The sequence below is a fragment of the Pyrgilauda ruficollis genome, unplaced genomic scaffold (assembly GCF_017590135.1).
Source record: "Pyrgilauda ruficollis isolate IOZ18807 unplaced genomic scaffold, ASM1759013v1 scaffold73, whole genome shotgun sequence".
Taxonomy (NCBI): Eukaryota; Metazoa; Chordata; class Aves; order Passeriformes; family Passeridae; genus Pyrgilauda; species Pyrgilauda ruficollis.
The window spans coordinates 1,949,001-1,964,965 of NW_024529155.1; the positions used below are offsets into that span (position 1 = coordinate 1,949,001).

Genomic DNA, 15,965 nt, shown 5'->3' on the forward strand with positions numbered 1-15,965 from the left:
TTGTTCTTTTTTTTTTCTTTAAATTACCTACTCTTGGTTAATCAAAAGGTCTGTTGAAAATGCCCATGGACAAGAGTCACAAGTTGCACTAAAAATGGTTAATCCCACACACCTAATCAAGAACTTTGAATCTTTTTCTCTACTCAACAGCAAAACATATTTTGAGAAAGTCATACACAACACAAAACAACCAATCTTCAAACAGATGATCTGGTTACAATTCTCACATTTCCAGAAGTCCACCATGAAATTCTAACACTGAGGGATGAATCAGGAGTAACACAGGAGACTTGCAGGGGGCCAGAGGTGTGTAAGGATGCCTCGCTTCCTCCTGTCACACACAGCCTTCCTAATGGACAACAGAGACATTTGGGAGCCTCCTCTGCCTCCTTATCAAATACTTGCAGAATAGAGGGACCCTGGATGGCAGATCTTGCCTTTCCCTGGACCTCAGGTGATGCCTAATCACCTGATGATGAGAAAACCACACCACTCTCCACTGACAGACAGATCTGGGTGACATTAGTACGGTGCACACTGCAAGTCTTTATCCCTGTGAATACTCTACATCCACAGAGCCAGCTGAATAATTATGTTTCTGCAGAGCAAATCCAAAGTTACTCTTACAGTAATTAAGATGATACTCACTGGATTAAAAACACAATACATCTCAATCACAAGAGTAGCTTTGAAATAGTGGAGTATCCAGTCATCTTGTTGCCGAACATTATAATTCATCCTGTTATTTATTTCCCTCTTTGGCTTTGATAGCACAATATTTTCTCAGTAATAATACCACTTGATTTCAGTTTCAGCTGGAATCTCGCCTGACTAAAGAGTACAGGCATAATCTCAGTCTTTGTAGATTAATACACTGTGGCACAAAAGGATATATGAAACAGTTTTTACTTAAGTAAAGAATTTCAAACTCTGGCAATTTTACGCTGAAGTAATTGCATAAAACCCTACAATAGGAAATGTATGTAGTTTCAACTAAATCGCTTTCATCAGCATAAATGATCACTCAGAGTTTGGAAATTATAATTTTGGTTATTTAACAATTTTCTTTGTATTTCAATGAAACTAAGTGGCAGAGAATTGTATTTCCCACTCCCCTTTCCATTTGTTAAAAACAGAGCTATAATTTCCAGGAAAATAAAAAATTTCTTGAATGCATGATGTTTTGCTATTGAAGAGTGGCAGAAAAATGCCAAAATGTTCTCTGAAGAAAAATGCCTGATAGGATCAATTGATAGAAATACTACATTCCTCCACAGGAGACTATAATTTCCTTTTAATATCAATCAATAGAAATACTACATTCCTCCACAGGAGACTATAATTTCCTTTTAATATTTGGAAGCAATAATTTCTAAGCTTATAGAGACCTAAAAGTTCAGGAAGAAATGCCAGGCTCACTTCTGTATCCCCTGCAGATCCATCACACTGCTTCAGGATCCTTATCCACGGAGGAGAAAAGGAGAGCCAGGTGCACCAAACTCATCTTACACTACAACTTCCCATAAATCCCTGGCTTAATCCTTTGGATTTATACTGCTCTTTGAGTTGGGTAAAGGAGCAGTGTGAAAATGCTCCTAAAGCGTCAATGTAAATGTTTCTCTAATCCTGTTAAAGCCACAAAACAGGCCCAGCTGAAGGAGCAGGAAACTGAGCTAAGGAACTCTCAGTGACCCCATCAGTAGACCTGTTGGTCACAAGCTCATCCTGGGCATGGCACAGATGTCCTGACATCAGGTGGATCCAGGACATCACCGTGGGGACCCCTCGGACACACTGGATGGTGGTGAGCTCTGCAGTAACACCAAGTTTTGCACTGGTAACTTGCAGCAGCCGAGTTATTAAAATAGCTGGTGCAGAAACAGAAGATAGGACTAAATATTTTCTGAATGCCACTTTGTTGCATTACACAGAAATTTATGTTCCCCAAACATGACACTGAATTCAGCCAAAAATGATACAACTTCATTGCTTTTCTTTAAAAGTCAGAAGAAGGGGGGAAAAAGTTGAAAGAAAAATACTCAAGGTGACACCACACTTTAAAAACTGGGAAACTGGTCTGTTAAAATGTGTTGGTGGTAACGTTTAGGGTTTGGACTCCCATTAATGGGGCCCCAGGGAAAATATAAACACTCTTTCTGAAATTAAATCTTGAGTTTGCCCACCGCAGTCTTGTTTTCAGCTTCAGCTGCTGGCACGTCAGCCTGCAATTGAGGCCTTGCATCAAATGCCAAACCAAACATTCAGCAACAAGAATGGTAATGACACTCTATTTTATTCTAAGGCACATTAAAATATAGTATTATAAAAAAAAGGCAAAAAAATCACTCATTTGAGATTAATAACATAAAAGAAACTGATTTTTGTAACCTCTCTCACTTGCACTTGTCTTCAAATAATAAACCTTCAGAAGAAAGCTGTGCTTGACTCTTGAAATCAAGCACACTTGCAAAACAGTAACACATATCAAAGTTCTGATAATAACTGCCTAAGGGCATAAGCTTTACCTACACGAGTTCTAAACTAAATTCCCTGGTTTTGATACAGGATTTTGCAAGTGATTTAACACGAATGGATCAATAAATGGATGTCACTCATTTGTAATGTAAGTTACAAATTTCCCATCTCAGGTGGGACCCTTCCTATTCACAGAGATATGACATACTAATATCAGAACTCTGTTACTGGAACACCTCCTACCAGCATCTCTTTAAGTTATCTCTTGTATTCCCACATTCTTTTCCTAAACACTGCGTTCAAGGTGAGAGTGTGTTGCTCCAGCTATTAGTTTTTCCTTCTCTCTCTCCCAAATCTCTAGCCTTCTGTAATCTCTCCACACAGATGGATCTAGAGTAAGGGATGCAATGTAAAATACAGCCCCTGTTCCAGGTAAGGGATTGGGATCTCTTGCCAGAGAAGGGAATAGTCAGCCTTGCCTATCCTAATCCCAGCGTCTGTGATGTCTCATGATGCATAGGAACTATCCCCTACATGGGAAAAATTGCAGTCTGGATCTACACAGGATGGATGGAGCTTCTAATATAAACACTGCTCCAGGACACTCAATCCCTGATGGGAATCTGGGTTGGGAATCTGGGTTGATCTGACTCAGGAAGCAGACTGCACCCATGACTCAAACCAGGGACTAACAATTTACCTGTCATGGGTAAGGAATTTGAAGAAGCAGCCAATTTACCAAGGAGACATAGGAAAGGGTGCACCAGGAATTGGTACAAGGACTTGTTCCACCACTAACACACAATGATAACTTGAATAATATAAGACACAACATACTCTAGCCTGCTACCCAATAAATGGAGTGAATTCCAAGCTTAATCTTTAAAATCAGCCCCTCAATGTGAATAACAAAGTGAGACCAAGCAGGTGTCAATTCATGGCCTAACCAACAGCACTCTGATTTGCAGACTGAATGGATTTCTTTAATCAGAGGGTGGTGAGACCCTGGAGCAGGTTGCCCAGAGAACCTGTGGATGCTCCATGCCTGGAAGTGTTCACGGCAGGGTTGGGTGGTGCCCTGGGTCATCCAGTGGGAGGGGTCCCTGCCCATGGTGGGGGGGTTGGAACCCAACATGACCTCCCAGGTCCCTTCCAAACCAAACCATTGTGATTCTGTGATTCAGGTCTGAAAGCAGCAGATTTGTGTGCTCTTCGTGCCTCTCCTAGAGTAAGGAATTAGAAAGAGGGCAGAGTGCTGGATCCTTATTACTGTTCTAAGCAAGAGCCAAAAATGGTTGCAGCAGACACATTTTAACCATGCAAGCACAGCAGTCCTCAACAGGAATCACATCAGCACTCCTGCTGGAACCATAAAGTCAACCATAAAATTTAAAAAACTGACTATTAGATGGAATAACCTGCAGTAACTACAATACCAGTCTAGTTACTGAAGTTAATGTAGTACTATATGGGAACAGCTCTTTTCTGTTCAAGACATTTGTAGGTAATTTAGAAGCCTTTCAAAGCAATAGTTTCACATTCACATGAAGTACTTTTCTGAAAGGCAGGTATAGGGATTTCTTATTTTATTTCCATTCATCATCATGTCAGTTGTGTAACTATCTACTTCATTAGAAATAAAATAATTGAGCAAATTTACTTAAAAGAAAATAAATACTGGATGTGCACAGTTGAAAAAAATTAGGCAATTTAAATAAAGCAAAAGCAGTAATTTCTAATCCAAATGAGATTAGCACCCGAAGAATCTGAGCTCTTGGGTTTAAAGCTACATTAGGATTCACATTTCAAGAGGAGATTTTGTGGAGTTGCAATGGTTACTCTCAGTAGATGTATCATAAAAGGAGTTATCATGATGCATGGAAGCACAAAGAGGAAACAAAAGTGCAGTCAACAACAGAAGGTCAAGGACTTCTCATCTAAACAGAGATGTTACCCATATAAAGGAAGTCTAGAAAGCATCCAATTCAATAATTTCAGGAAAGACAAAATACAGATAACCAGTAGTTGAACTCTATGTCAATTCTTAGTTGGACGGAAAGCCAAACTGCTTTTTAAACCACTTTTTATTTTTAAAAATTTGCTTTGATTGCAGTTAGGACAACAAGCATGAAGATTGGTGCATGGGTAAGATGAAAATGAGTCCAGCCTCCTGACACTTTCTCAGTGGCAGAAACACCAATTACATATAGATTTTTCTAAAACAATAAAGTCACCTTTGAAAGTAGGAAATTAGAAAATAATAGCAAGAAAAAGCATGGTGGTTTTTTTCTGTCTGATAAGAGGGGCCAATAAGCCACAGTTATTTCCAATTAAACTGATGTTTGAAGGTGTTTTCTGGTAGCAAAATTGGTTTCAACTCCTTTTTTACAATCATAGCCAGTTTCAGCCACCAGACAGACATCTTATTTCTCTTCTGCTGTACTGACCTTCCAAATTAGTTTGATCTAATTCTTACTGCAAAAAGGGTTATAAATCACAAGGTCTTTATAATGACTATATGACCTATAGGATAACTAAGGCATTTATGCCAATATTGTAAAGAACTAAAATGTTATTTCAACTGCATCACTTGAAATGTAAAGGCAGACCTTTTAGTCAGGTTTGTTTAAGAAAAACTTAAGAAAATTGACCATTTTCTATGACAGTTCTGATGGATGAATAACAGAGTAACTATGTAGAGGTGCACACATCTTCTCATAAGGTCAGATTTCAGGAGTGAATTACAGACAATTCCTCAGACAATTTGAAAACCCAAATGAATTTGCAGCAGCCTCTCCTCCACAAGGTGGATAAATCTAATTAAACTTGAGCTTCATGTATTCTTTTTCAGTCTTTACTTTAAATAACTAAATGTAAGACATTAGTTTTCATCATAAAATCTTCTCTTAAAATATCAAAGGATGAGGAAATTGCACAGAAAATACTTCACATTTTAAGGAAAAAAAATCTACATATATAACAGAGATTATAGCAATTGTAAAACAGATCACCTTCCACAATCTGTATTGGTAAAGGTGCTTTCACAATATATTTATATAGACTTTGCTGCTAAATAACAAAATCAAACATAAAACCCCCAAGAAGTTCTAAAAGTGCATTCGTGATAAATCAGATCTGTATGAATATATTTAATTATGAAACATAGCACATGCCACTTAAAAAAACCCTAAAATGGGATTTTCTACCACAACAAACCCCAAAGATCAGTGTATCAGTTAGAAGCCTACTCAAAAGGTGGAAACAAAGGTCTACTTGCTTCCTTCAGACAAAATAAGCATACAAAATACACTCCATAAACACAGTAGGCTATTGGAAATAACCCTGAAAAACAAGGATAACCATGGAGGAAATTAGCAGTTTTAATCTGATTTACTGTCAGATTGTGTCAGATATGTCCTGCTGTCTTGGATATAACTCGGTCACTATATTTCTTCCCTTCAAAAGCATTGTTACTGCACTGCATCTGTGCACAGAATAAAATGCACAGCTCCCCTTTCAAGTGGTAAATTCTTGTTGCACTGCAGAATAATCCCACTGAAAGTGGGAAAAGGTATGACTTGCTCTTGCCTGGATTAATCTGACCTTCTATAAAGGTGTTTTATCAGAATAAAACAGTGTTTTCCAAATATTCCAAGTCCTTTTTCAGAAAAGAGCAAAAATAACTCTGGTTCCTCTGGTTATGTGGCAAAGAGCCAAGCTGCCTGTCCTGGCACATCCCACACATCCCTGGGATGAGCCTGGAATTCTGTTTTCCAAAAGCACCTGCATTATTACCAAACTAAAGGGGTAATTCCTCTATGAAAAATTAGAAGAGAAACTTGTTGGGGTTTTTTTGCTTTCCTGTGAGACAGACATTGCTTTTATCAGCTTGCCAGTGATTCTTAAATATAAATACTGTGGTTGAAATAGGCCCTTGTTTTCTGTAGTATCAGAAAAAATTATCTATTAAACACAAAACCCCCAGAAGTTTCTCTTTGGCTATGCTCAATTCTGCAGTATTTTGGTAAACATTAGTCAGAGAAATGTTTAGTTCTGTTTTCTTCTAAAGGTTATGAGGCACAGCTGCACAAATCATATGGGAACACACAGTAGTACAGAGAGTTTTGTTATAATGGTGACATCTCTGCTCTCAGAGTCCGACCCTTAAATCAGGATGGGAGTGCATTTATGGCAAGTGTCTGACCTTCAGGGAAACAGGGGCTGCATTAAAAACAGATCTGTCATTCCAGTGATTACTCAAGCCCTAACACGTAGTTTTTTCCTGTCAGGCCGAAATACGTCCTTTAAAGCCAACAAGAACTGTGTACAATTAGCAGACAAAAGGTGACTGATTAATGTCCTCAGCTTTGCTGTCAGAAAACAAGCAGCAGATTTTCCCGAGGGGAGATGAATGTCAATGTAAATAGGAAAAATTAAAATTTGCTTATTGGCTAGCTACTCACCTCATGAAGTGAATCTTTGTGATTTGGAGGAGTTCTTTAAATAACCTATTCGGCACATGATTTATTTGGTAGAAAACTTTTCCTCTTGCAACTTACTTTCTCCTTTGTATACCAACTTCAAGAATTATTTTTTATCTCTGTACAGCTAATGGTCACAAAAATCAATTAGGCACAATAATACTAGATCACTTTTTTGTCTGCTATAAATATATAATAAATAAATGAAACATATTTAATTAATATTTTTAAGCATTCAGTTGAAGTGAATAGGCAGTAAATTACTGAACTATGACATTTATAAACAACTTGCAACCTGCAGCACAGGCAAAACCTGAATATTATAACAGAATACTTTTGTAAACCTCTATTCTACAACACTTCCTAACATTTGTGTGATTTTAGAATTAACAAGACTTAGTTTTTAACTTTGTTGAAAGTTTTTAACACTTGCAGATTATGTTCAAGGAGCCAGAATACTTTCCAAGTATGAAAAAATAAGAAGCAGAGAAAAGAATTTCCTGACCTTTCTAACAACAAATAATTGGATACAAATCTTAGTTTGAAGTACGGCAGTGATCAATCAATTGCCTTGATCATCAGAATTTTTCTGAGACACCTGGAAATACAAAGCTCCACCGGAATTCTCTGGGTGACATTCTGGTCTGTATAGATGTCCCCTGACAAACAGCCATACTTGTTTAAGTCAGTATTACATAGCTTTCAATATTTTCATTCAGTTAATAGAAAAAAAAAGTATAAAGTTTGTTTGTGTCTTTTACTTCCTATGTGCAAATTAATTTTAAAAAATCTCAGCCAGTCATATAAAATGTAAATATATTTCAGGAATTGTCTCCATAGAACAGCAGGAGTTACAGAAAACTGCACATCTGTAGGTTCACAGTATGAATGCAAAGAAAAGGCCAACACACAGCCTCAAAATAAGATTAAGAAGCAAGGAGATTCATATACTGCAACACTAATATTATTTTATTCAGATATTACTTATCTGCTATTTTACTATTTATTTTCAAACCTATTTTCAGTTCAGAGATGAAGCATTGCTCTCTTAAGTCAGCTGGCTTGGCTTCTCTCAGACCAGTGGATTCTGAAAATTCACCTTACTACCTTAAAGCAATTCTTGCCTTTCCCTCTTCAGCTCCCTGGACCATCAGGTGCAGGCAGCACCTCCTTCACATCCTGGCCCAGTGAGAGGATACAACAGGCAAGCAAAGGATGAGGGAAAAGCTGTGATCTGGACCCCACTTTACCAGGGAATTGTCGCACTTCTCCTTTGCTCACATGGCTAGAATGCTTACAACACACCTCCAAAATTGCAGTCAAGCTTGGAACTGCATCACGTTCAGGAGGAAACAACATATGGGAAAGCTCCTTGGAGCTCTTACAAGCTGCACTTTGGGAAAGTGCAGCCAGCTGAAGCAAACTGTAAATGGGCCAAAGTAAATGGGCCAAAGCCCCATGTGAAGCCCATAAGAAGTGGAGCAGGGGTAGGCCCAGCCTGTCTTTTTACTCCTAAGAGAGCAGCATGTACCCATTTATCAGATTTTAACCAAAAATATTGCAAAAGCAATGCAGTTGTACAGGTCAGGGAAGGGCACTGCCATGCTTCTGTTGTGTAGCCCAGGGATCAGGGTTTGGGAGCTCTAAACCAGAGTTTACAGGACATTAGGCTCTACTCCTTGCTCTGATGTCCAGGCAACAAACAGAAATGTGGATGCATACACCTACAAGTGAGAGCCTATGTATAGACATGTACATATATTCCACCACATCAGCAAGATGTTTGAGCAAAATAACACTATTCATCCTTAAAACCCCCCAGAGCTGTACTACCTCATATAAGGTACCTCCACAAGCATTCAGTATAAAAACAAACACTAGAATTTTTAAATAATTAATGCAAAAAGCTGGCAAGCACTTCCTGCACTCACTGAGGCAGGCGCAGTCTGAGGGGCTGGAATGTGCCAATTAGTGCATCTTGGGGCAATCAGTGTGCTGGGGCTCCTCACAGGGCTGGGTGCTTCCAGAGGACTCAGGTGACCAGAAACCACAACACAGGGCCAGAGGTTACAGCACGGTGAACATCAGGCAACAAAAGACAATACTGATAAACAGGTCTGTGACTCTTGAGCTTACATCAAAACAGATGGACTTTGGATACTCAAGGACAAGCGCTTCTTTACTCAGTTCTAACCAAACTGAAAGATTTTGCTTCCCTCTACATCTGTGTCGCAGATAGAGCTCTATGGCACATGATATGCATTGAATCCAAACCAAAAATAATGTTTATTTGGATGACAGAAGTGAAAGCAGTGGCTTGCCATTTAGCCTGACTTCAGTGCTGTCCTGGATCACCAAGCAAATTGTATTCTATTTGTCATCTGTACAGCAGCTGTCTTCTGTTAATTTTTCCTTATCTCTTCCACAACCACTCCTCCCTCTGGGGACACTCTTTCCAAACCAAGACAAGTGCCTTTTTATCTGTGTGCTACCCTTCACCTCATTGTCCACACCACCAGCAATAACCTGAAGCATTGTTTTGCCTTCCTGATATTTATTGCAGATGAAGGCAAAGCAAGACTGCACAGTCAAATATACCTCCAGGCAATTAAAATAAACAACTTTCTGGACATAATGTGGATGGACCTTTTCTGGGGAAAACAATTCTGGCTAACATGTGCATTTGAATTTGACTCAGACAGATTCTTCAAGGTGATACAAATGTTGAAATAAATCTCTACAAGTTTGGTAGCTGTGGAAAATGTCTTTGAACAGACAGGACAGCCTGGCTCCAGTTGAGTTTTGACACCTGCTTTGGAATGGTGGTGGTTATGAGATAATCATGACATCACAAAAAGTTAAATTCCTGACTGAAATTTCCTTCACATCTTAGATATCCACATTCTTAAGGTGTTAGCTGTGGCAACATTAAAAAATCCCCATTTTTCTACTATAAAAATCTCAATTAATTATAGAACAGAAAAAATAAAACTAAGACTGCAGTATATAATTAGAACTGCTACCAACATAGTGCTATATATCTGTAAAAACCTGGGTTCATATGGCATAATTACAATGTATGCCACATCTTTATTTATCGTATGAAAATACCTGTTTCAGTCACAGGGATTTTTTTTCTTTTGGGTTTTTTCCCTCTTGTTTTTAGCTTTAGTGTTCTTTTTTTGAAGGTGGAAAGACATGCCAACAAATCCTCCCCTGGTTTTGGTGACTTTTTTGGCTGCAATACAGAAGTTACATTTATTCTTGTCAGCATTTTAGCATGATGATATTGTTGCTTTTTGTTAAGCAACTTTCTATTAATTCAAATAATCCCCTGCTAACCAAGCACAAATACTGCTGTGCCCATGGTTTGAAGGGTTCTACAAACAGATTTTCAAAACAATCATGACACACAGTGCCCACCAGCTTTGCCAGTTTGTATCTGGGATGCCCCTGTCAATCAAAAAACCCAAAAAACCTCTTCAAATGCTAGACAAGGCATTTTCCCTGAGTGCATTCTAGGAATTCCTTACATAAGCTGCTACTTAGCACAGTCCATAAAGTATATTTATACTCTTACAGGTGTATGAGTTTTGATCATTTCCTCTGTCTCTGTAATTATATAAAAGCTATTATGCTTCATGATTTGGAGTTAAACAAGTCTTTCACTTCCAACCTGAATCCAGGCAGTCTTTATAAATCTTATGCCAGAAAAGTCTAGTTCTCCCCTTATGTATGATTTTTTTAAAAATTAATGGATATGTGTCAACTGATCAAAAAGAGAAAAAGGTTGGCTGAAATATTTGAATATGCTCTATGAAATGAAAGGAATTTATGCTCCTACCAGATAAACCAAAGATTGTGTTTCTTTGAAGGTGATATTTTCATATATATCTGCACTGCAGGCCTTATTGACCCATTCATTTACGACACTTATGATAAGTTATGATAAGTCATTTTAATAGTAGACTTACTTTCACCTTCCCCACAGCTTATCCTTCATAAATAACTGACTTCAGATATGCTCAAACATCCTTATGGATCATGTTTTGCACTGGGTTCTGTTTAAACTGTCTTTCCAAATCAAACAAATCCTGCTAAAAGGAAATGTCTCCGCACACAGCACAATGGAAGGAACTCACCCAACTGCAATCTTAACTAGTAGCAGAGTGAAACTTCTGAAGGCAAATCCTATTTCCCACAGTATTATTTAACCTATAAAAGCAGGGAATATAGAAGCAGAGGCCAAACTCATTATTTCTACTTCCTTCTCGGGACAACATTCCCAATTAGATTCAAGCTGAGTGATTTTGTTTATTGAGAATACTGAAATTTGATCTCAGGCTGCTACTGCCATATGAAAGAGGTTTTTAAAAATTATTTTTTGCTTATGTTTTTATAAAGTGCTTCAAAGGGGAGAAGTGTGTTATTTTTTTCTCCTCCTACTGAAAGCAAATCAAAGTGCCTTGAGCTACATTTTACTGTTTATACACAAGCATTAAACTGCCAGGATATAGCATGAATAGAACATCTGAAAACAACTTTCAGAACATTGCAACATTTCATAAAAAGACCAATGCACTAACTATAAATCACACTTAATAGAATACCAGTACATTTTCAGGTTCTCAGATAATACGGGTTGAGAGGAAAAAATTAATGGCCTTTGTGTGCATAAAAACTGCACAATAAAGTTCATTTGTGAACATAAAATAGCATCTGTTATTTGTACTGAAATGTTTTCTATGATCTGAGCTCAGATCACAATTTAAATCTGATAGACAGCATTTATGCCCCATCTTTATGTTACTTTATGTAATAAGAAATGCTATAAATTTTAACTGAACCATTAATGTCTGCTTTTCAACTTGTGATGGACTTAAAAGTCTACAAATATACATGAAGAAAGGTATAATAGCAAACTTTTTGAAAAAAATGAGTGAAGGATCTGAAGTCCTAACTCCTGATTCTGTTTTCCTGTGAATTTTAAGAGAAGTCTGAGGTTTAGCAAACTTTATCAATTTCTCAGTTCATGATGAAACCCATTATGGTTATGGTAACTCACCCTCTTCTGCTCTTTAATATACTCCATCAATTCCTCTGTTGTCCTTTTTACTGCTTCTTCGACTGCCTTTTCACTTCGTTTCTGCTCCTCCATTAATGCTTCCTTGACAATTTCCTTTCCAAAAGAAAAGCATGTAAGTGTATATGAAAAAAAAAAGTCACAAATGTGATAAAAGGTCCTCCCTTTTCCTCCTGCTAAATTTTTATTGCCACTATACTCTTTTCCCAGTTATAGTTATCCTAAATGTATGCAGTATCTTCATAAAAATTGATAAATTCAGTATTAAAGAGCAAATAAGAGAGAGAGAAAAAAAAGAGATAAATAATCAATTTAAAGCTATATTAACAGAAATACAATGTTCCCTGAGAGCTGAATATAATAAAGCAATTCAGGTTTTACCTTCCATCAGGAGTAGGGATGGCAGGGATTTACCAGGTGCTGTTATCAGGCCAGACAACTTCAACTGGAAGAGACCTACAAGATCATCTGCTCCAGCTGCCTGAGCCCTTCAGGCCCAAGAATTAAATTATTAAGGGATTCTCCAAAAGCCTCTGAAACACTGACAGTCTTAGGGCATGAGCAGCTTTCTCTGGAAGCCTCTCCCAGTGTCTGACCACCCTCTTCTAAAGAAGAGTTTCACAGTGTCCAGTCTGAACCTCCCCTGATGCCATTTTGAACCAAAGTCGGTTTCTAACCTGTGATACAAGTCATCAAAGCTTCATGTAAACTTATACAAAAACTTGTCAAAATTGTTAATTTGCTTCCAAACTTTGGGAATTTCCAGGGACATTCTGTACACAGCAGTAAAAAGCAGCAAAAGATGCCCACCCACTCCCCTAAATTAGCATTACCCTCCATCAAATGCATCACAGTAGAGAATGCCAGGAACCACTTCCTAAGCATCCCTATCACCTGCAGTATTTGGTTAAGGAAGCAAATTGCTGGGCTAAAGTCACTGTCCCAAAACTGAAGTCCCAGCTTCCCAAAGCCAAGCATGGAATAAGTAAAGACATTATTAATCCAAGTGTTCTGTTTCCAAGATTCAGGAGAACAAAATGACAAGACTCAGATTCCTATAAATCCTGAAAATGCAACATTTTCAGAAAGCAAAAACAGCACCCAGTAAAAGTAATCACATGATCTTAAATGATTTTTCAGGGAGATCAAGAGGAAGATGGAGAGTGCCTCAGAAATTAGAGAGAAATTGGCAATTCCTATGCCTTTGTTCTAGACATTCCAAATTCAAAGAAACAGAAACTCTAGTGGTGCACCTGAAGAATTAAGCAGGAAATGGAAAAAAACTTCAGTGGTTCAAACAGGAACACGACATGACTTGTAGTGTATTTATTCACATACATGACTTATGATTTTTTAAAATTTTTAAATCAAAACTTTTAGAAAATCAAAGGTAAATATAAATGGATTCCTTATTACTCTTCACTGGTTAGACATAACACTGCATTACCCACAGATTTGTTTACAGGTTTGCTTGACTGCAGAGTAATACAGACTTTTTATAATACTTATTTACAACTTGGATTTGGGGGAGTAGGGAAGGTTGGCTGGAGGACAGGTGGAGTTCTAAGGTTTTGGAAATAGAAGATATTTATGAAGTTGCATAATTCATCTGTACATTTAAGAGTGGCATTTTACAATATGCTATTAGTGTACAAAATGAATAATCCACCAAATTGGATCAAACTTTTTTTTTTCTTTTTTTAAAGTCCCTTCAGTGGAAGTTATTCAACTGAAAAAGAAAGCTCTATTTCTTACCTTTAGTTGTTTGCTCTATTTCAGCCAAAATGGAATAGTTTCTGCAAAACTACACTTTTGCTATTTTTATAGCAGAAAAAGTCTAAAATCCCAAATTTAAAATGTGTAACTATGTAGTCCCCACTGTTCTGGAATGCAGTACACATGAAAATCAGTTGTGAAAAGTGATTATGATTTTTTTCTGTTTTAATTCAGTTTACCAAAGAAAAATCCTGAGAAAAAGGTTTCTTTCACTACAGAACTCTGGCAAGACTAACAGAAAAAGTAGCAGAAAATTACATATTACAGAAATATGCTGCTCTTATAATTATATTCTCATGCCAGTTTAATTTGTCAAAAGGTCCCAAAATACTGTCTTGTGTTAGAATGGAAAAAAATCCCATAACTTATCCCATTAATCTCTTCAAAGCAAATTACAGAACTGATAAACTGCTATATCTTAATGTCTAGAAAATTTTACACCCATAAAACACTTACAATCAATTGAAGTATGTTAAGTATCCTTGATAAGATACTTGAAACACTACATAGTCCAAATAAGTATTTGGGCTATAAAGTACAAATAAAAACATAATTAAATTCTACAAGTCTATTAATAAAATGGAAGAAAACAGAAACCAGTAGCAATACCCTTATGGTACAACACTGGTTCATTACACTGACATTAAAACAGAAAAAGTAAAATTGGAAAGAATTATTTTTCATTTCTGCTGGTACTGGCACAAGTCTCCAGGGCTGTGGTTAAATCACCATCCCTGGAAGTATTTAAAAAATGTGTAGGTGTGGCACTTGGGGACATGAGTTAATGGTGGCCTCTGCAGTGTGAGGTTAAGGGACTCAATGATCTTAAGGGTCTTTTCCAACCTAAGTGACTATGATTCATCTACCACATTCTAGTTAACCACATTAAGTGCTGATGCATCTTCCCAATTTATAAACAATTCTCTCTTTCAGACACTGATCACCTCCTGTTACCACCTGAGAATCATCTCAACACTTACTGTCACCAGACAGATCCTGTAGCCACCAGACAGGACAATCTCATGTGACTGCACAAAAAGACTCCTGCTTTAGTGGACTTCATCCCAGCGTTTGGATTTAGCAGACTGCTGGCAGCTGTCCACAACACTTTTCATTTGTTGGGGTTTTTCTGTGATTATTCACAGGATGAATCATACAGATCCGTTTCTCTGAGATCCCAATATCTGTTTCTCATCTGAGCTGAAATGTTACCCCGCTGACTGGTTTCAGGAGAAATGAAACAGTGCCATAAAATACACAGCTTTCTTCAGAGGTCATGTCTTAAAAACCAGCCCCTACAACCTCTGACAATGCTCCTGGTTTGCACTGTCCCATACCTGCAGTTCAAAATGGGCAAACACAGAGTCCTGTGAAACTACGACACTCGAGACTGTCAAAAGACAGCTTTGCTGTGATATCAATAAATGGAAAGAAAACTCTTTTATCCCTTGCACTCAGTTCATAAGTCTTCAAAGAGCAAACACTGGACAACAGCTCCCTAGTCAACTCAGTCATAGCCTTTTGATCTTAATCATTGATAATAGTTTTTCCTTCTGTGACAAGAATCCTCACTTCTTTTATACAACCTTCCACTAAGTGCTCTCCTCTAGGTACTCAGTTACTGTCTGTCTTTGCTCTATTTCTGCCATTAGAGCAAATTATCAACTAATATAAAGGTATTTAAATTCAGATATCACCTATTACTGTTGAACAAAGCCTTAGCTGCAGGTACATTCTCTCAGCACGTGTCTACTTTTCCTTCATCTCTTTGCTCTTTCCTCTAATGCTATATCTACCTTTAGACACTATCCTAACTTAGATTTTGGTTGCAAAGGTAAAAATTGGCCTTTATTTCATCTTTAACTAGAAAGGGTAGAGTGTTATTTGAGCCTCTTAGTGCTATTTTAATGGACTCAAGAAAATGGAAAAACCCAGTTTCCTGTAAGAAGGTAAGGAAGAACACTCCACAAAGTGGCACTTGAGGTGCAATTCCTCTCTCTCCTCCCCTTATTTTTTTTTACATATTTGATCAGTGGCTGGAGTACCAAATTATAGTCAAAAAGTTGGCTTCGTTACGTGACTCTCTATACATGTGCTTGACATGACACCAGTTAGAAGATTAAGAATACCTAATCAAAAATAAAAACAGA

The 15,965-nt window shown here is 37.5% G+C and overlaps 1 protein-coding gene across 6 annotated transcripts in view; it reads right to left on the bottom strand.

Annotated features, from left to right (window-relative positions):
- Positions 1–15,965, bottom strand: part of CCDC91 (coiled-coil domain containing 91) — a 115,288-nt gene that overhangs the window by 13,269 nt on the left and 86,054 nt on the right. For 4 of the 6 annotated variants that reach the window (XR_005956725.1, XM_041485965.1, XM_041485966.1 and 1 more), the window contains one exon: positions 12,022–12,135. Coding sequence is in view for 4 of the 6 variants with exons in the window: in XM_041485965.1 (XP_041341899.1) it covers positions 12,022–12,135 (114 nt within the window). In the remaining 2 variants the exon portion in view is untranslated. Of the gene's footprint in view, positions 1–6,980; positions 7,084–11,098; positions 11,172–12,021; positions 12,136–15,965 lie in introns of those variants that run through there. The other 2 variants (XR_005956724.1, XM_041485968.1) reach the window with 2 other exon arrangements.